Source organism: Vulpes vulpes, chromosome 3 (assembly GCF_048418805.1).
Source record: "Vulpes vulpes isolate BD-2025 chromosome 3, VulVul3, whole genome shotgun sequence".
In the NCBI taxonomy this organism is placed as follows: domain Eukaryota; kingdom Metazoa; phylum Chordata; class Mammalia; order Carnivora; family Canidae; genus Vulpes; species Vulpes vulpes.
In genome coordinates this window covers 137651547-137674272 of record NC_132782.1, presented here as the reverse complement: position 1 = coordinate 137674272, position 22726 = coordinate 137651547, and the positions used below count along the sequence as shown (strand labels likewise).

General features: G+C 35.8%; 1 protein-coding gene across 2 annotated transcripts in view; it reads right to left on the bottom strand.

Moving 5' to 3' along the window:
• Positions 1-22726, bottom strand: part of SYDE2 (synapse defective Rho GTPase homolog 2) — a 48853-nt gene that overhangs the window by 7972 nt on the left and 18155 nt on the right. For both annotated transcript variants that reach the window (XM_072754712.1, XM_026004718.2), the window contains exons 3-5: positions 21157-22259; positions 17159-17285; positions 3121-3302 (exon numbers count right to left, since the gene is read on the bottom strand). In XM_072754712.1, the coding sequence (XP_072610813.1) occupies positions 3121-3302; positions 17159-17285; positions 21157-22259 (1412 nt within the window). The remainder of the gene's footprint in view (positions 1-3120; positions 3303-17158; positions 17286-21156; positions 22260-22726) is intronic.

The following is a 22726-nucleotide window of genomic DNA, read 5'->3' as shown; positions in this document are numbered from 1 at the left end:
AGGACATAATTCTAGCAGAAAATATAGATATGCATCCTGTCACTTTTCAAAAGGTTGTTTCAGGGATCCCTGGGTGGCGCAGCGGTTTGGCGCCTGCCTTTGGCCCAGGGCGCGATCCTGGAGACCTGGGATCGAATCCCACGTCGGGCTCCCGGTGCATGGAGCCTGCTTCTCCCTCTGCCTGTGTCTCTGCCTCTCTCTCTCTCTCTGTGACTATCATAAATAAATAAAAACTTAAAAAAAAAAAAACTGTAAAAAAAAGGTTGTTTCAAAGATTTGCTTGTAAATTGGATATTTGGAACTTTGAAACATAATTTCTTATAAAAATATTACACAGGACCCTAGGTTCCAATGACATAATTTGATCCGTTAAAATGTATACTCTAAAAGGCTCAGTATTCATTCCAAGTTTCAACCGGAGTCCCTAAGAAAATATACATCAACATTTTCTTCTCTTTCCTCCTTTAAAATGACAATAGCAAAAGCTGTGATGGAAGAGGACTCAGGTAAGGGTGTTTATCTTTAAGCACAGATAAATCCTGTAGTCATAAGTAGGGGACTACATCCTAAATCTAGGGAAGCTAACAATTTCAAACAGGGCCCAGTTCTATTATGGTTCAGATTAGGAAAAAGGTCAATGCGCTTAACTAATAAATACTTTAAGTAGACAAACCATGACTAGTATAGCTAGATGTAACAGTAAAATTTGTTGAAAAAGAATACTTTTTAATAGTTGAAGAAACTGATAAGGGGAGTTTGCTCAAGAAATGGAAAATTATTCAGGTTTAAGCAATTATGGAAAGAAATGATGTTCTGAAGTATTTGCTTAAGATAAATCATTTAACAAATAAAATGAGCATATAATTTCTTCTTCATAATTACATTAAAGAAATGAATGACAAATAAAACTGTAATCATAAAAATTTTTAAAAAAATCAAAATGACATATTTCCAGAGCCAAAAGTGACAACTGGATTCAGTGATCAGAAGGTCATTAGTAACCCTGGCAAAAACAAGTCCAGAGAGATAGGGTAGGAAGCCAGATTACAATGTGTTGAGTAGTCAAGAGTGGTGAAGAAGTAAGGTACAACCGAAATAAACATTCTTTCAATATTCAGCTGTGAAAGAACGGAATGGAGAATGAAAACCAGAGGAGACTATAATTGATATTTTGAAATCAAAACAAATCAAATATATGAATCATAAAAATAATGTAAATAATAAATAGCCGTTCCTCTTCTCCACTCACTATACATTTCGTAACACAAGTGGGACTCTACATACATTGACATCTTAAGTCTAGTTTCAGCATATTGTGCTATGAACAACACACACACATACACGTGTAATCACCTCTGGTTAAGTATCTTAGGTTTAATCTCAATAGCAAATGAAGGAATATAACTTAAAGTAAGAAAATATTTTTTGTCTACTAAGATGAGCCAAAAAATGTAATTGCTGTGTCCCTCTTGAAAAGTAATATGTAAATGTATTAAGAGCCTTTAAATGTTTACATCATTTAAATGAACAATTCCACTCTGAGATTCTATTCTAAATACATAATTCTAGTTGAAAAGAAATCTCCGCATATAAATATATACAAATAGGCTCAAAACCTAAATATTATGCAAAAGAGAATAGTGACAAATTATGTGAAGTCCACTCAATGTAATGAGTGGATGCTAACAGTATGAGCTTTAGGGCCTGAAAGGCCAAAATTCAGGTGACAGTCTACAACACTCATAAAGCTATATAACTTAGACAAGTGTTTAAGTTCCTGGATGCTCATTACTTCACTTACAAGTAAAATGACACAATTTTACCTTATATCAAGGAAGGAATATTTCTATCCCTTCACCCCACCCTTCTACTGCTCACACCTCTCTGTAGCTATTCCCTTCTTCCCACCCAAAGGAGTATTTATTAATTGTTAATCTAATTGGAGTGAGCACAGGATGTTCAGAAGACTACAGTATACAGGTGAATCAAGTTTTGGGGCTTAACATTGCCCTACACTTGGGAGCCTAGGTGGCTCAGTTGGTTAAGTGTCTGCCTTCAGCTCACGTCATGATCCCAGACTCCTGGGATCCAGCTCCCCATCAGGCTCCTTGCTCAGTGGGGAGTCTGCTCTCTCTCCCTCTGTCCCTCCCCCCTACCTGTGTTCTCTCCCCGCTCTCTCTTTCTCTCAAATAAATACAATCTTAAAAAAAAATTCTATTCACTCACTCTTGCCCTTTTACTCTCACATGGTAAGAAATATAGAGTCAGCCTCATCTGGACAAGTCCAGCCATCTCCCTCTTATTTTCCTTTTTTTTTTTTTTTTTTTAAAGATTTTATTTATTTACTCATGACAGATACAGAGAGAAGCAGAGACACAGGCAGAGGGAGAAGCAGGCTCCATGCAGGGAGCCCAATGTGGGACTTGATCCCGGGTCTCCAGGACCATGCCCTGGGCTGAAGGCAGGCGCTAAACCGCTGAGCCACCCAGGTGTCCCATTATTTTCCCTTTTGTTCTAGGGAACAACAACTAAAGTTAGGCTAAGACTGGTTTTGCAGACCCAGCTACCCTTCTATCTACTCTGCAGGCATGTCTGAAGATACTGATCTCAAGATTTAGATTGTGTGGAGGCGGCAAATGTGAACAGGCAAGAAGGATAGAAATGGTGGTGGTGAGGGTTGCTTAAGTCTTGAGGCTAAGCCATGTACACTAAAACAGTTACCATAAATTTTTTTAATTCTAAAAGGAAATAAATTAATATGCTAATTATTGTTGCCTTTGGATATTGATAATTGCAATTTTCCATTCCTTGCTATATCTTCCCAATTTTTCTATAATAAACATATATTACTTTAACAATAAGGTAACCGTACTCTTCAAAAACATATAGGAAGTAACTGCCTGATTAAAATTATATAGAGAAAAAAATAAAATTGTTATCTAGATTTACTCTAAGAAGCAGTTTTTAGAGTTATGTTGTTTAAGGAGCTTTTAATAAAGGCAGAACTTAAACTCATAGTGCCACAAATGTGAAATACCTGAAAAATTATTTGTAACTCTGCTGCTAAGTATATATTCGTTAGCAGACTTTTAGGGAAAAAGGTATACCACATATGCTTACCTTCTCAACATCAGGCAGACAATCAAGCAGGTCAACAGTGTACTTAGAGTCACCTGGGTCATTCTCACATCCGCTTGATGACATTTTCAAAGGATTTTTTGCCATTGCATCTAATACAGCCTCATAAAGCTGCTTTGTTATCAGAGGAGAAGGAAGTTCTCTTAGATAGTCCTTAAGAACACCTTTAGAAAACAGAGATAGCAATTGGTCTTCAGAATAAAATAAAAAACTGTGAAAAAAAATTAAATTAAGTATTGTTCTAGCCAACCTTTAATATGCTGAAAATAAAAAAATAAATACAAATACAAAAATAAATACAAAAATAAATACAAATAAAAATACAAAATAAATACAAAATAAATACAAAATAAATACAAATAAAAACAAAAACCTATTATAACACCAGTATTTTGTGATCTTATAAACTTCCTTGGTAATGGACTTCTTGTTTTGAAAGCATGCTAAAAATGCACATACATAATTTCCAATCATCATACATATTAGATTTGTTACTCATAAAGTAAGCAATTCATGGTACATATACTCTGTTGATTCTGGCCCTCTATAAATATATGTGAAACAGAACTTGAGAAAACAAGGCATACTAATATTAATTATAAATTATTTCAATTATATGAATTTTGAGTTTCTAGACTTTTGATAGTTAAAGAATACCAATAGTCCATGTACAGCAAGGTGACTGTAATTAATAATACTGTATTGTGTATTTGGAAGCTGCTAAGAGAATAGATCTTGTTTTGTTTTATTTACTGACGAGAAAGAGAGTATTCTTCCTTATATTGCTTTGTAGATTTTGGTGTTATATCTAAAGAGAATGCTGGATCAAAACATCTGTTTGAATAAACTGGAATCACATCTTCTTGCTACATAAGATTTTTTAAAGTGGGGTTTTAGGGAAGCCTGGATGGCTCAGCAGTTGAGCATCTGCGTTTGGCTCAGAGACTCCTAGGATCGAGTCCTGAATGGGGCTTCCTGCATGGAGCCTGCTTCTCCCTCTGCCTGTGTCTCTGCCTCTCTCTCTCTCTCTCTCTGTCTCTTGAATAAATAAATAAAATCTTAAAAAAAAATAAAAGTGGGGTTTTATAGCACATCACAGATATTCCAAAGTATGGATATTCCAGAACTGCATCTGGTCAGGTACTACAGATGGAATACTTGGGTTGTTTCTAATCTTTTATTATTCCAAAACATGCTATAATGAGTAGCCTTGCACATCATTACTTGTATGTATTCAGGTATGTCTATAGGATAAACTCCCAAAACAGGATCACTAAATCAAAAATGCATTTGTGATTTTGAGGTAAAGGAGGAATAAGGATGTTTCCTAGGTTTGGAGCTTGAACATCTAGGTGGATGGCAGTGCCATACTTTAAACAGTGGGGAAAGAGGACAGAAAGGAGTTTCATTTTGAAAATATTCAGCCTAAAGTATCTATGGGACATTCAAGGTTGCTGGATATAAACTCTAGGCTCAGGAAAGAGATGGCTGGAGACCCTGAGAATAATCAACTTAAAGATGACAACGGAGCTTGGGAATGGCTGAGATAATCAGGGAGGCACAGAAGATGTGAGAAGGCCCTGAAGAACACCAGCTTTTAAGGGGTCATTAGGAAGAGGATTTTTCCAAAGGAGACTAAAGAAGTATGGATGGTAAGAAGAGGCAGAGATAGGGTAAGGGGAGACTGGCAAGTATGCTGCCAAGGAAGTCAAGAAAAAACTGTTTCAACAAAGAGTCTATGGTATCAGCTGATAACCAGTAATAGGTTAGATAAAAACCATGTTAAATACTGTGGGGAACAGTGTTTCACCACCTTGGCTGCACGCTGAAATAACCTGAAGAACTTAAAAAAAAAAAAATTCCAGAGCCCCATGCCAGCCCTACTAAATCATAATCTCCAGGAGTTAGGGCTCACGTCCCTGTAATTTTAACAAATTCCTGCTGTGATTCTAAGGCAGGAGTTTTTGTAACTAGGTAGAAGAAACATGAGATTATTTAAAATAAGGACCAAAAAGTGTCCACCAGAGAAATAAGTCAGCAGCCTTGGTAGGCCCAGCTTCAAGGGAATAAAGAACATAGAAGTCAGGTTGGGTAGTAAATGGATGTTAAAAAAAAAAATAGAGAAAAAGAAAGAAAGATATGCAATCTACTCCAGAAATCTGGCTTTGAGAGAAGGTGATCACCATAGATGAGTGGGAAGGGGGGAAGCAGGATCAAAGTAGGGATTTTTTTTTTTAATATGAAAAAGAACTGAACATTTAAATGCTAATATAAAGACATTAAAATGGTTTTCAAGATCCAAGAAGGAAGAATATAATCAGGTGAGCAAAATCCCCGAAGAAGAAGAACGAAGAGACTCATAAGAACACATGAAGGAATTAAAATTAGTCCAAAATGTGAGGAAGATGATTTCTATACTGTAACAGAAAAGGCAGTGGAAAAGTGGAAAGGATGTATGCCAAAGAAGGCATGCTGGCAGGCTGGGTTACAAGTAGAAGAGGTTCCTATCTGATGGCTTCTATTTGTTCCATGAAGTTGGGAGACAGGGTCATCTGCTAAGAGTGACGTGAGTGAAATAAGATATGAGAAGTGAGAAGATATTAAACAGACACTCTGAAGAGTGAGAAAAGGGGGGCTGGAGAGATAAGAACACATATTTATTAGCAGACATCACCAAAAGCCTAGTTAATTTTGAAGTCCATGGATTTATACTGGTACCAACATATACCTTCGTATGACTTTTTCTAGTAGCAATCAGTAAGTCAGATACAGGCTAGAAAAACAGACCAGTTGTTCCAGCCAACATGCAGCATCGTGGACCAGATTTAACTTCCTGCCTGAGACAACTGGGAACACCAGATAAAATTTATGGGAAAAAAAAAAACTACGTTCAACACATTGGACATCAGGCGAAGAAGGATATGATCCCTAAGGGACGGGAAACTAATGAGATATGCCCATAATTGCCTCAGCTTACTGCCTGGAAAGCCTTTCCAGGTCACAGTGAGAAGGTACAAACACAATAACTAGTAGGTCTAGCTAATTTGAGGAGAGGAAACTAGAAGTCTAAGGAGATCAAAGCAGCTAGAGCTTGAAGAACAAAGTATTAGAGAGTAGACAGCTGCCCAGAAAAAATGCTAGAGATTTCCAAGATTCCCCGAGTCTCTGAGTACTGATCAGCACGTGCAGGTGAGGAAAGTAACCGCCCACAAAGATTAGAGACAACTTCAGAAGCTTACACTGGCAGGCAATAGCTGCTGTTCTGAGTAACCAAAGTGAAAAACTTCATACCTCATGGGATTTGGGTACAGTACTGTTATGGGTTGATTATGTCTCCCACACACAAAAAAACCCTATATTTAAGTCTTAGTCCCCAGTACCTCAAAATGTGATCTTGTTTGGATCTTTATAGAGATAATCACATTAAAATGGGGTCATTAGGGCAGGTCCTAATACAATATGACTGGTGTTCTTATAAAACGGAATTTGGACACAGAGACAGACATACGTAGAGGGAAGAGGACATGAAGAAGCATGAAGAAAACACCTTGTGAAGACAGAGGATTAGAGTGATGCATCTATAAAACAAGGAACGCCAAAGATTGCCAGCAAATCACCAAAAGCTATGATGAAGCAAGGAAGACTTTCTCTACAGCCTTCAGAGGGAGCAAGGCCCTACTGACATCTTAATTTTGGACTTCCAGCCTCCAGAACCATGAGGCAATAAATTCCTAATATTTTAACCAGCTACCTTATGGCACTTGGTTACAGCAGCCACAGGAAACTAATATGAGTACACAGAAGGGTTTTGTTTTAGTAGTGAATCAAAGAAATAGAAAAAGAGAAGCCTTATTAAAACCTGCTCTCATTCTATTTATAAGCACAATAAAAAAAGAATCAAACTGTTCCCAAGTAACTTACCTAGTATACCAGAGCAAAGCCCAGAAGCATCTAAAAGGATAAAAAATATATATATCTAGCAACCAAGAAGATAAAATTCACAATCTGGCATCCAACAAAAAGTTACCATGTATATAAAGAAGTAGGCAAATATGAACTATAACAAGGAGAAAATCAATTGTGAAGCAACTCAGAAATGACACAGATGATAGAATTAGTAGACATGGACATCGAAACAGTTATTAAATGGTATCTCATGCATTCAAGAAGCTAGAAGAAAGACTGCACATGTTAAGTAGAGACACAGAAGGTATAAAAAAAAGATCAAATTTCTAATAGTGAAAACTAAAATATCAGTGATTTAAAATACAATGGATGGAATTAATTTTAGCAGAGAAGATTAATGACTTGAAGACCTAGCAATAGAAATAATCTAAAATTAAAGAGATTTTTTTTAAAAGACTGGGAAAAAAATGAGTAGAATATCGGTGAGCTGTAAAACAAACACGAGTGACCTAATATATGTGTAATTGAAGTCTTTAAAGGAAAGGAGGAGGTAGAAGATGGATGAGTCAAAACCACAATCATAGTTGAAGATTTCAACATGCCTCTCTTAACAAGAAGAAAAAAAAACACATAAAGACACGGAGGATTGGAACATTATTAATCAACTTGACTACATTGGTAATTATAGCATATTACATTCCAAAACACCAGAATGCATATTCTTCTCAAGGGTTCAAAAGAAAACATTTACCACAGAAGTGTATATCTTTGACCTTAAAATAAGTTTAAGAACAAAAAGATTCAAATCACATTAAGTATGTGCTATGATTATAATGGAATGAGAAATTAATAATTTTAAAAATCTGGAAAACTCCCTAAATATTTTGACACAAACTAACATACTTCTAAATAACCCATGAATCAAAGAAAAGAAAAAGGGAAATCAGAGAGTGCTTGAACTAACTGAAAATGAAAACGCAACACATCAAAATTTGTGGGATGAGGTTAAAACAGAATTTAGAGGGAAATCTGTAGCATTAAGGGTCTATGTTAGAAGACTGATTTCTACTGAGAAGGTCCCAAATCAATGGCTTCAGTTTCTATCTTAAGAAAGTAGGGGGAGGGGAAAGGACCAAATTATACTCAAAGTGAATAGAAGAAAGGAAAATATAAAGATCAGAGTAAGGACGCCTGGGTGGCTCAGTGGTTGTTAAGCTTCTGCCTTGGGCTCAGGGCATGATCCTGTGGGGAGTCTGTTTCTCCCTTTGCCTGTGTCTCTGCCTCTCTCATGAATAAAATCTTTTAAAAAATAATAAATAAAGATCAGAGTAGAAAGGCCAACATTATCCTGATACCAAAACCAGACAAAGACATCACAAGAAAACTACAGACCAGTATCATTTAGGAATACAGACACAAGATTTCTCAACAAAATGCTAGCACACTAAGTCCAGCAATATATTTTTTAAAAGAAGGAAGAAGAGGAAGAGAGGAAGAAGAAGGAGGAGGAGGAGGAGAAAAAGGAGGAATATATATCATGACTAAGGGAGATTAATCTCAGGAATGCAAGGGTTGGCTTAACATCTGAAAACCAATTATTGTAATATATTATATCAATAAAATAAAGGACATAAACCACATGATCATTTCAATAGACTCATAAAAGTCACTGAATGAAATCCAACACACTTTCATGATAAAAGCATCCAATAACCTTGGAAGAGGAGGGAATTTCCTCAACTTGCTAAAGGGGATCTATGAAAAATTCAGTTGACATCCTAAAAAATGGCAAAAACTGAATGCTTTCCTCCTAACATTAAGAACAAGATAAGGATGTTCACTCTTGCTACTGCTGTTCAAAATATATTGCAAGTTCTAGCCAGGGCAACTAGACAAGAAAAAGAAATAAGAAGAATCCATCTTGGAAAGAGAGAAGTAAAATTATCTCTATTTGTAGACAACCTAATCTCATATATAGAAAATCCTAAGGAATCTACTAAAAAACTAATAGAACTAATAAATGAGTTTAGCAAAGCACAATATCAATATGTAAAAATCAACTGTATTTCTATACAATTCAATGGAAAAAGAACAGTCTTTTAACAAACAGATTCTGGATGGGTCATTTGCATATTAAAATTACTTAGGACGGGGCAGCCTGGGTGGCTCAGTGGTTTAGCGCCACCTTCGGCCCAGGGCCTGATCCTGGAGACCCCGGATCGAGTCCCACGTCAGGCTCCCTGCATGGAGCCTGCTTCTCTCTCAGCCTGTGTCCGTGCTTCTCTCTCTGTGTCTCTCATGAATAAATAAATAAATAAAATCTTTAAAAAAAAAAATCACTTAGGACAAAGGCAGGACTTCAGTTAGAAATATAATCACTGGTGAGATCTCAAAGTGTTCAGTGAATAAATGGTAATGCCCAAGAGTTCTGCAGATGATGTTAAATATGGAAGATAGAGATGGTGGTGTCATAAGCCTCAAGAGAGCTTTATTCCTCAGATGAACTACTCAACAGTGAAAAAAAAAAAGATAACAATCTGGAAATAGCATTTGTAAACCAAGATAATAATGACCAAATTTCTTCCTTAACATATATGAAGAAATATGATATATAAAGATTGATAGATCAATACATGTTAGATATACACTGATGAAAAAGTATTTTGTACACAGCAGACATGGTACTTGTTTATTCCCATTCCTTAACTTATATGTGATTTTTTTTTTTTTTTTTACTACCATCATTAGTTTTGCAGTCTATCTACAATGAATAGCAATATTTGGTGTAAAGAGCACAATTGAGTTACAGTTAATGAAAATGCAATTTCCTGTAGTTGCCAAATACACTACTAACCCTCTAGGGCATGATTTAAAAAAAAAAATTCCATATGTGTCCTTGACAAAGCAAGACTTGTTAGTCCTAACAAAATTTAATGCCCTAGTAGTTTGAGACTCACCCTATAAAGCAATTAAATTAAAACCTAAAAGATCTCCAGAAAAGATAACTTTATAGCTTAGTTAAATACATATTTCAAATACCATTATCCTTTACATAATTAACATACTAAACAACCATTAATATAAATGGAATTTTAAATTAATCCAAGTTCAAGATTACTTACTTCACTATAATTTGAGGGCAAATAAGGGAGAATTATTACTAACAAATACTAAGCACTTAAAGAATGCTCAATGTACATTATGTTCAATGAAGTAAAAGTTATAGCTCCTTTTTTTATATGTAGACAAAGAGTTAATTGGAAAAATAATTTAATTGGAAAAATAAAAGATTTCATAAAATGATACAGAGAAGAGTTATTTATGCTAGGTTGTGACATATACTATGTAACTACCCATCAATCTAGAAATTAGCTATATGACCTTATCCCAAAAACTTAGTGACAGACTTCTTAACATCTTTCAAATATTCTGGGGACATAAAAACTTTAAGATACTAAGTTTGTGGTGACAATCTCTCCTGCCACAGGAACTAGTAAAGGGAGACACTGGAACAACTTACATGAAGAAATTTATTTAGCCCAACACAGTAAATCTTTTATCATGTACCTGAAGAAAATGCAGGCAAATATATGTAAATAAAGAACTGGATCTGGCTATATCTCTTAAATTGCTCTGTAATAGATACTATGAAACCATATGCCTTTCACTTTCATTCAGGCACAAGGACTAACTCCACAGGAAAATTCTACTCATTTCCATGATAGAATAATAGGTATCATCACACATATACACATACACACACACACAGAGCACTCTAATAACTAAAACTACTTCTACCTTTCAAAGACTGGTTCGTAGTACCTGTATTTTATTAATTCTCAATTTGCAAAATCACTGTTCTCTCTACCTAGAACTCTGGCCCCAGATCTTCCAATGGTTAACTCTGTTTCATACAGATCTTAGCTCAAAAGGCACTTCTCAGATGAACTTTCTTTTCTGAATCCCTACCCATGGAATTCACCAAGCTGACTACTACCTCCAATCAGTATCATTCCCATTGTCCTACTTATCACTCATAAGTTACTATATCTTACTATTCATTAGCTTGATTACTGATTCTCTTCCCCCACTAGAATACACATATAAGGACTGAGATACTGTTCATCTTGTTTATTTGTCCCTGGTGTCTAAAAGAATTCCTGGCATATAGTAAATGTTCAATAAGTATTTAGTAAATAAACCAATTAATTTCAGATAGGGAAGGATAAGTGATTAAGTGGATTCTAGTTATTCCTATGCGTAGACTCCCCTTCTTTGGGTTTCTTACTTTGATTTCTATAGCCACCATCATACCAGTACCTCAGGAATATACAGTATTAAGTTTAAAACTCTGGTTCTGATTTGGAGAACAAAACAAAACAAATAATCTCTCAGTATTTACCCTTTAGGACTACAACACAAATGAACAATTTTTTAAAGTCTTTTTATTAAATACACAAGAATAATTTTTTAAAAGTCACTATAGAATTACACATATTCACCTCAAAGAATTTATAGATCACCATCTCCTTATATTTTTTTTAGCCCTCCTAGCTACCGATATGTCTTTAATGTATAGAAGTGCTATTATAAAACCTAGTACATGGAAGATACCTGGGTGGTTCAGCAATTGAGTGTCTGCCTTTGTCTCAGGGGGTGATCCTGGGGTCCTGGGATCGAGTCCTACATTGGAGCCTGCTTCTTCCTCTGCCTATGTCTCTGCCTCTCTCTCTCTGTGGCACTCATGAATAAATAAAATCTTAAAAAAAAAAAAAACAAAAACAAACCCGAGTACATGGAAACTCATCCAACTAACCTGGAAGGAAGGGAAGAAGGGAAGGAGGGAAAAGACAGAAAGAAAGAGAGAGGGATGCCTGGGTGGCTCAGTGGTTAAGCGTCTGCCTTTGGCTCAGGACGTGATCCCAGAGTCCCGGGATCAAGTCCTGCATCGGGCTCTCTGCATGGAGCCTGCTTCTCCTCCCTCTTCCTATGTCTCTGCCTCTGTGTGTCTCTCATGAATAAATAAATAAAATCTCAAAAAGAGAGAGAGAGAGAGAGAGAAATGAAAATGATCATGTTCTAACCCTGCTGTTTCCAAATGACACTCATTGCCAGGTCTGGGTTCCAATGTGAGAGAGCATTCCAGCCATCTCCCACTACTCCCCTGCCTGGTGCTTTCCTCTTTAACAAGTACTACAAGTCATGTAGTTTTCCATCTCCAAGTTTCTGCTAATAAATTGCTCTCCTCCAACCCCTGTGGCTAAATCAGTTCAGCTTCTTAAAGTTAGCTGAGTCACCTTTCCCAGCAAGTTTTCCCTAATTTTCCCACAATAAGTTAAGTGTTCCTGCTCATATATTATAATCAGTTATCTTTCCCCTTAGACTAGTATTCTTGAGGGTGGACATTATCTCTTACACATTGTTGTATTCCAAATGCCTTAGCAAAGTGTCTGACATATAGTAAGCATTCAGTATATGATGGTTAGATAGATGGATACCATTTTTCTACTAGCAACTGCAGAACTATGAAGATTAATATACTAAATAACCTCATTCTTCAAGTGAGACACTGTCCCCCGAGAAAGTGCCTCCGTCCTCTATCAGTACCCACGATCGCAATTTTTTTTTTTTTTACATGATCGCAAAATTTAACTCAGCAGAACCCGAATACTGAAAATAGTACAGGGCTGTGAGAGTCATTCTTTCCCAGGTGAAACTTCTATGGATAATAAAGATACATTAGAGTAGATATATTTGAACATAGAATCACTGACATTTCTGCAAGTTAATGTTATAAATTATTTTTTTAAATCCATTCATCTACCCCACTCTACCTCACTTACTCTTTCTGAACTTCCTGCTTATTTTGGTCACACTCTATAGATGTTATTCAGATCAAATGACTCTCACTGCCTCAGTTTATTTCAATTGCTAAATCTATGACCATTCCTCAGTGTTCTTCATTCTTTAGTGTTTTTATAGTTTACAGGTCTATGTTCAATCCAGGTTAAAAAAAAAAAAAAAAACCAGAAATAGGGACCCATGGGTGGCTCAGTGGCTGAGCATCTGCCTTTGGCTCAGGTTGTGATCCTGGGGTCCTGGGATAGAGTTCCACATCAAGCTCCCCTCTTGGAGCCTGATTCTCCCTCTGCCTATGTCTCTGCCTCTGTGTGTGTGTCTTTCATGAAGAAATAAATAAAATCAAGAAAAGAATGAAAGAAACAAACAAAGAAAGACAAGACCAAATAATTTGAAAGTTAATGTGCCAGAGACTAGAGAACATATAATACATATGGTAGGGAAAATGTATATTTAATATGCATAAATGAAGAAAATTATTAATATTTTAAAGATAATTTGGTGTTTATTTCTGATCAAGTTTTCTTTTCAGGGAAAATAAAAGAATGAATAATTTAAAAAGAATTAAAATCAGAAAAGTCATGGTCAAATAAACATTTTGAACTTAGATCTCGGTGGTGTAATACTGCAATATGAAGTCAATTATACATAGGGCAAACACATTCAAATTGTGTTTTTCTCTGCAGGAGAAAAATTTTCTAATCACTAAATGATATTTTTACTTTTCTAAATTCTTGTTCCTTTGATAAATGAGCCCCATAAACAATCATGAATAGATTTCATACCTTAAATTTTGCACTTCATTGAAAAATCTGGTTTGTCTGGAGCAACTACAAAGAACACATTAAACTGTGGGTAAACTCTATCACTCACTTTATTAATAGCTCATTTTTAAAAAACTACTGAACTGTAAATTATATTTCTAAGTTTACTTAGAAATGTGAGCTCATAGGGAATAAACACATGAGGCAACATCATTACTGGCCAATTCCCCAAATCAACAATATCCTTTCTTTTGAGACACAATGAGACCTTGTGTATAACTTATTGTAATTCCAGTGATATTTCTCAGATAATTTTGAATCACTTCATTGGCTCTTTATCAAGAAAGAAAATATCTCTAGGTTCTTTTTAAAAACAACTTTCCTGGGGCCCCTGGGTGGCATAGTCAGTTAAGCGTCCAACTCTTGGTTTTGGCTCGCATAGTGATCTTAGGATCCTGGGATCAAACCCTGTGTTGGGCTCCACACCAGGTGTGGAGTCTGCTTTGGATTCTTTCCCCACTCTCCTGCTGCCCCTCCCTTCCACACTCTCTCTCTAAAATAAATAAATCTTTTAACCCAAAACCAAAAACGGAAGAGCTTTCCAGAAACGGAAGAGTACAAAGCTTTCCAGAAATGGAAGAGTACAAAGAATAGAGCCAAAAAATACCCAATTCATAAATTATGAAAACTCTCAATTTTAGAAAAGAATGCTATAAATCTAATATTCATTGGCCTATTAGTCATATCACCTGCACATGCTACAAACTTTTAAGGATCTGTTTTATAGCAAATAATCAAACTAAACCACATGATTCATCTTTTTAATTTGTATATATTTGACACGATTTATTTCTAAGATAATGCTTTACCAAGACGAAATCTCATTTCATTTGGTTATAGAGTGTAATTTCCTGGGAATTGCTATTTATAAAATCTCCCTTTAATGAATTCATAAAATGGGTTCTTTGATTATGATTACATACTATTAAAGGGAAAATTCTACTTTTTTTGTAGACATGATCCATTTTGTGTGTGTAGAAAAAATAAACTTCCTTCCTTTAAAAAAAATAAAAGCATCCATTATTTCTGATTTGCTAAAATTTATAAGAAAGAAAAAGTGCCTTGGTTTTGCTCTTTTAAAATAGTATCAAAGTTTTAATTATCTAAGAGTATATATTAAATACTATGAAAATACAGTCATTCAGAGTTCAGAGATTGAGAATCTCAACTGTTATAAAAAGCCCCAATCCGGGCAGCCCCGGTAGCGCAGCGGTTTAGTGCCGCCTGCAGCCCCGGGTGTGATCCTCGAGACCCGGGATCAAGTCCCATGTCGGGCTCCCTGCATGGAGCCTGTTTCTCCCTCTGCCTCTCTCTTTCTCTCTCTGTATCTCTCATGAATTTAAAAAAAAAAAAGCCCCAATCCTAAAAGTAAGTTTTAAAGAATTCCAACCAACAAAAATCTGTTTAATATGGGAAAGTTGAACTTTCCTCAAATTCTCTCCTCACCAAGTAATTGCACACGAAATAAGAAATCAAAGTAGAAAGATAAACAAACAATATTACAGCATGAAAAAAATGGTAGTTAACAGTAGAGAGAACTATCAAAATAACACAGAAGAGCTGCAGATACATACCAAAGCATCTATAGGTGAATGGATATGATATCCAAAATACACTTCAAAATAATCCATGTCTAGGTGAGAATCAAATGAGGGGTATTAAAGATAACAGGTTTGGTCATGTGTTGATTATGGAAGCCAGGTGATAGAAAAAGAGAGTTTATCATAATATTCTCTCTACTTTTGTAAATGCTTCAAAACTTTGCTAATAAAAACAACAACAAAAACAAACATTGAATTATAAGCCAATAGTCCCTGAAGATATCTATTGGTTATGAATAATCCCATAATGGCCAAATTCAAAGGCCTTATTTCTGTTCTCATCTTATATGATCTCTCCATCAAATGACTGCCTCATACCTTGCCTTAAACTCCGTTGTCTTTTGAATACCAAACTTTCTAACATTCCTCTCAATCTCTTTAGCTGCATCTTCTTTCTTTGCATGCCTCCGAAGTTTGGAGATCCTCAAAGTCCTTGTCTTTTCAAACTTTATGGACAATCACAAAGCATTAATTACAACTATAAGTCAATGACCCTCACGTTCCCATTTTCTTCCCCCATGTCTCTGGAGTACTGGAAGTATATGTTCAATGTTATACATTGGATTATATTCACCATTTGGTAAATTTTACTAAATCCTCTCCTTAGCTATACTTTCTATTTTGCCTGACATATTCACATAGATCTCCTACTAGTACCTCAAATTCAATTTGAAAAGAAACCCAATTCATAATCTTTTTTTATATTTCTCCACCAAAAGCATTAGCTCTCCTCTCAGCTTTTTCTGCAAATGGTATCCAATCAACCAGGTGTCCAAGTCATGCTTATCTGGCCCCTCTCTTTCTTCATACTATTCCTTCCTGTTGTTACTGCTTTGAGACTCCTTTAGCATTCCTTATCTCTTTGCTGGGACCACTGCCAAGGCCTCCTAACTGGTTTTCTGTCTTCTGGTTTCTTCTAATTCTAATCCATCACATAGAGTTGCCAGATTAGAAGATTATCTCTGAAGATTTCACTCCCGTGCTCAAAAATCTTTGATGGGGGCATGCCTTGGTGGCTCAGCTGTTAAGCAAGCGTCTGCCTTCGGCTCAGGGCATAATCCTGGAGCCCTGGGACTGAGTCCTGCATTGGGCTCCCTACAGGGAGCCTGCTTCTCCCTCTGCCTGTCTCTCTGCCTCTGTGTGTGTGTGTCTCTCATGAATAAATAAATAAAATCTTTTTAAAAAAAAATCTTTGATGGGTTCCCTCTGCCTACTAAATAAATCTGAATTCTCTACCCAGATACTGAATGACCTTTACATGACCTACGTTTCAATCAAACTGAACTCTAATGGTGTTTTATTTATCCCCATATGAAGAAAATGTAGCCTTTTTCTTTTGCTACCTAGTACGGCTAATTTAATGTAAGTTTTACTCCCATCACTACTCCTCCCCTTCCCCCCACCTCCAATATTTGTTGGCTGTTTGAGGATAGGGACAATAACTTGGTACCTCCCCACAGAAAATACCATCCCCACAGTAATGTTTGTGAGGAAGGAAAATAAGACTTCAGAATAAAACCCAATTAAATTCAGGCTACAAGGGTGCCTGGGTGGCTCAGTTGGTTAAGCGTCTACCTTTGGCTCATGTCATGACCCCAGGGTCCTGGGATAGAGTCCCACCCATATCAGGCTCCCTGCTCAAGCTCAACGGGGAGCTGGCTTCTCCCTTTCCTTCTGCCCCTCACCCTGCTTTCACTCTCTCTCTCACACATGCTCTCTCAAGTAAATAAAATCTTTAAAAAATTTAGGCTACAAAACAGTATTTCAATTCCTTTTCCTACATATATTGTCTTTCCAGAATGTATACGTAGAATAAAAAGTATTTATTACCTGTTATTACATTTATATCTGGGTACTGGTTTTCACACAGACCAACAGCTTTGCTATCTCTCTCAAAAGCCTCTCGAAGTTCTTTCTTGACTGCTGCCGAACCACATAATCGGTACAGGCCTACCACCTAGAAATAAAATTATAGCCACATTATGATAAATTTGATAAAGAGAAAATATAATAGCACAAAATGTGTAAGTCACATGAAATTGGTAATCAAATATATTCTGATAACATTTCATTAAAAATATCTCAAACAGCTTTTGAAATTGGTAGACTATATTTATCAGTTGAATAAAAACATTCTATTCTTACATTTAAATTCAAAGAATATGGGGAAAAAAAAAAAAAAACAAAGAATATGGGACGCCTGGGTGGCTCAGTGGTTAAGCATCTGCCTTCTGGTTCAGGGCGTGATCCTGGGTCCCGGGATCCAGTCCACATCGGGCTCCCTGCATGGAGCCTGCTTCTCCCTCTGCCTGTCTCTGCCTCTCTCTCTCTCTCTGTGTCTCTCATAATAAATAAATAAAATATTTAAAAAGAAACAACAAAGAATATGCTATGAGTTCGGTAGTGCTAGCTATCTTAAGATACAAGCCCTTCACTTTAGTTTTATATGCTCAGCCAATATCTCCATGCCCTAAAATTGTACCATTTCACATCTTTTGCTCTAAACTGAAGAAGTGTGGCACAGTGGTCAAACAAGGGTTTTGTGGATTCCATAAAGCCCCACTCTCTCACTCCTTGCTTAGTGACTTTGGGTGAGCTATTTAATCTCTATTAATCTCAGCTTGTTTATCCATAAAAAAAGCATATAGTTGAAATATGATTCCAGTATACTATTTGAAGTTATCCTTTTAGAAAAAAAAAAAAAAAAGATTCTAGGGAAGAAATAAAAGCAATCCTGGAATTTTTTTTTAACTTACGAAGTTAACTGACTATAAAGTGATGAAGGAAATTCAATTAAGATAATATATTAAAGGTAAAATAAAACCTTTAGCTCAAAATATATATAAGAGGCACAGATATCACCCATCCTCCCCTCAAACTACACTAAAAAAATTTATACTTTAAACATTGTTAGCTCAAACAGGATATAAAATATTAAGTCTTAGGAAGTTCACTAGAAATTCACTGAGAGGAAATCAACATGGTATCTATAAAGAGAAAACATGTCTGATTAAGCAACCAGAGTTTGTTTTTTAAACCTTCAAGAAGACCAAAAAAATAAATAAATAAGTGATTGTCAACTATACTTCCACATCAAACACTAGTAAGTTGAATCACCTGAATTGAAGGAAGTTTTTTTTTTTGAAGGAAGTCATAAAGAAATTATTTCAAGACAGAAATAAAGTAAAAACAATGAAGATCCCCAATGATTTGAACTAGAAATCACTTTAAAATCTTATAAACAATCTAAGAGAAGGAGTACACAAATGAAATTTCCAGGTGTACTTATGACACAAACCTCCCTAAGTCAATAAATAACTGATAGAATACAGAAAGTGTGTCTCGATATAGGAAAGTGTCACTAATAGATACAGAGAAATGTTATCCAAAATATGACATAAGCTATTAAGTATTAATTGGAATATTTAAGCAACCTACAACTTTTTAAAGATTTATTTATTTATTTATTTATTTGAGAGAAAGAAAGTGCGTGCACATGGGTAAGGCAAGGGGCAGAGGGAGAAGGAGAAGGAGAGAAGCAGACTTCTCACTGAGTGTGGAGCCCAAAGTGGAACATGTCGACCTTATGACCCTTGATAGCATGACCTGAGCTGAATTCAAGAGTCAGACGTTTAATTGGGCCACCCAGGTGCCCCAGGAACCTGCAACTATTTCTAAGAGAAGGTAATACAAGGTGCTGCTTACATTCAAAAGGATCAACATAATATGGGAAACTAAGGAGTGAATGTACTGAGAAGGGAATTTCCTACTCTTATCCACATTGATAGTTCATTCACATTGAGAATAGCACTTCCTACGCTGGTCACATCTCACAAGACATGGTAGCACCATAGATGATCCAGAAAACAAAACTAAAATATTAAGCAGGATCAAAGAAAATGCTATCACATTAAAAGAAAATAACTTGAGTAGAGCCCTTCTGGTGTAGGCATACTGGATTGTCACAAAATTCCATAATAGAGATGTATCCCCTTGAACTTGAAATGGAGATGAACCTAGAATAAAGAAAGCTAATACTTCAGTAGTAAGTAATAAATTAATGGAACATGTTATCCCAAAAGGTGAATAAAGGAATACAGAGACCTAATATAGGTATTTCAAGGAAAGGACACTTTAGAATATTATCCCTAACTTCAGAGGCTGACTTCTGAAATCAAACACTTGTAGGGATGCCTGGTTGGCTCAGCGGTTGAGCATCTGCCTTTGGCTAAGGGCGTGACCTTGGGGTCCTGGGATCTAGTGTCACATCAGGCTCCCCGCAGGGAGCCTGCTTTTCCCTCTGCCTCTCTGTTTCTCTCATGGATAAATAAATAAAATCTTTTAAAAAATAAAATAAATATTTCTAAACGTTAAGTAGGGAAATAAAAAGCACTGCTAAAAATGTTCTCTGAGTTTTTAAAACAAGGTACAAGTCTTACATATCCATTCTTTATAAAATAGTTTGGAAAAGAGACCATAAATGTACAGTGCTATTTGAGGTACTTATTTTAATATTCAATTGTAAAAGTTTCTGTTTAACAATTAGCTTTAAATTCTGTGTAATCTCTGACCTCTCAATGTACTGCCTAAAAAAAAAGGGGGGGGAGAAAAACAGAGAGCCTTAAGAAAAAGTAACTGGACCATAGTTTGACTGGAAACTAAAGGCCTCAATCTCATATAAATAACATAAACTCAATCTGAATAATATATCTGAGATGAGTTTTTAAAAGTTCAGATGTCCTACCTCTCACCTTCGGGAAGCTACTTTATCTATTTTTGGAGATATAAGCAGGTAAGACCCACAGAGATGAAGTGATTTGCCCAACATCACATAGCTAATTAATAATGAGGGAGAAACCAGTACCCATTTCCTACATCTTAATACAAACCCCCACTAACTTACTTATGCTATTTCTGTAGTTTCCACATCAGGTTCAAGGGGAGTTATTTTAAAATCTTCTCTACATATAAAAAAATCAGAGTTCAGTGTTGGTGATATTTACCCTTGATGTTTTTAATAATAATTGTCATAAATGGTCATAGGACTAAAGCATAAATACCTCAAAACATCTAATTTTATGCTTAATTTTTTAATTCAACAATTACTTGTACCTCAGAATAATATCCTCAGTGATATGCTGTTTCTCACTGTCATAGTCCTCATGAATTAATGAAAATAAAGAATGATAAGGACTACTAACTAGTTAATATTACATATCTGGTTACATATAACACCAGTATTTTTGTTTGTTTTCATGGGTTGCTTTTATCTTATTTATTTAACCTTCTTATTTAAAAGGAAAAGAGAATGAGACAGCTTATTGGTAGTACCTCTCCTCATCCTACATGTGATCCCAAAACTCAGAGACAAATAAGCTAACATTTCCTGAAAAGTGGGATGAGGAACAGTAGGGAATAAGGGCAGGAAGTTAGTTTTAGGAGTAAAGCAGGGTTTTGAGATTCACTGTTGGAATTTTGTACCATAGGAATGTCAAACCATGCAGAAACATTCCTTAAATGAAATTAGTCTTTGCCTATCTTATCAGCTCTGGCTCTTCCTAGGAATGCCATTATAAAGCAATCCTGATATGTAGGTATAAGGCCCATGCAGCTCTGCATCACAACATAAACTGTGGAACAATACAATTTATGAAAGTATGAATTATACCCCAAACAGTAATGGAATAAAAATAAACACAAGGAATGAGAAAATGTCTAACTTGCATTTTTTTAACCTTGCCTTGAATTCCTTCCCCTAAGACTTACTATAAATTTAATTAACATAGGTAAATAGATAAGGAGATAATAGAGAAAGAGTGATATAATACCTGACAGCCTCTCTTTTCAATTTCCATAATACATTTTTGTATCAGGAGTGGCACCATCAGTCCTACATTTTCTTTCTCTACAACTTTTCGAATATCAACACCAAATATTACTGGTTCTCGATTTACAACCAGTCCATGAAGAGAATTCTCCCACTGTTCCAGAAGAGTCACTTTCACATAAATAAGACCTCTAGGCTCAAGTTTGACAGCCAACTGATGTGTCTTTGTCACCCTGAATAAGGTAGGGAGAACAACAGTTCCGTGACAACACACTCGATTTTTTCTTGGAGTCGGTTCCCAGCTGAATACTACTAATTTCAAATGCTGTGCATTTTCAATTTCTATGTTGAAAGTATGATCCATGTCTAAAAATGTTGTCCGACATGTGAGCAAAGCTGTTCTTGCTTTGTTTACGGAATCTACCTGAATCGCACAGAAGACATCTTTTGAATCTATCCGTGGTGGTTTTAAATCCTCAGCACCATAGAAATGCACACTCATGAGCCCAGATATGTACTGTGAACACTTAGGTTGATCAGAAAAACTATAATGTCTAAAAGCATCAATGTCTATTTCACTCTTAGTACAACTATTTGGAATTATTTCTTTTCCCTTTCCAAATTTGTTTTCAGATCCATGTTTGCTAGATTTAGTTATAAGTTCAGGCGAATCCCCATCACTGAGGTAACCACCTTTGCACGAATACTTAGAACTGATAAATGTTTTCTTCTGGTAGTTGTGCTGAGAAGATACGCTGGTATCCAGATGGTACCGACTTATAACATTCCTCTTAGCAGCTGTGGTTGTATTCCCAGCAGGTAGGATATCAGTATGATGAGTTTCTTGACAGTTACATTTAGACAAGGAAGGAGTATTATCTGGACTGTTCATATGATTCAAAGTTCCTTTAACGCTCAGCTTTCGGCTAAGTTCTGGCAATCTTTTCATTTTCATGGAAAGTTTCCTCACAGTTCGTGGAGATTTTATTTTATCTGGGAAAGACCAGTTAATTGAACTACTTTTTTTCACAGGGCTAGGGCTTGGAGAAGGTGGTTCTGTAACTCCCAATTCATTCTTATTTGTAACAGCTAGGATCCCAGGACCTTAAAAAAAAAAAAAGATATTATAAGGTGATACGTTTTGATTTCTACTTTATAAATCATCAACTAATCAATCTCTCATATGGATAGAAATTTTTCACTTGTTTCATCTCATTGGGGAGATTTAGTTACAAGTTTAGGTAAATCTCCATTATCACCTTTAAAAAGGGTATCAAGGACTTCCAAGGCTGCCCAGATAGCTCATTTGGTGGAGCATGCAACTCTTGATCTCAGTGTGCTAAGTTTGAGCCCCATGTTGGATGTAGAACTTACTTAAACATAAAACCTAAAAAAAAAAAAAAGGATTTCCAAATGGCTTACAGTGGAAAAGAGCATCTCCCTCTCCATCTGCTTTTCTATTCTAAAGGTTTGGAGGAAGGGTAATAGAGGTTCCTTTTAAATCTTTCCCACTGCAATATAATAACAGTAATATGTTCTTTTATGACCATAAACAGTGGATAACAGAGGAA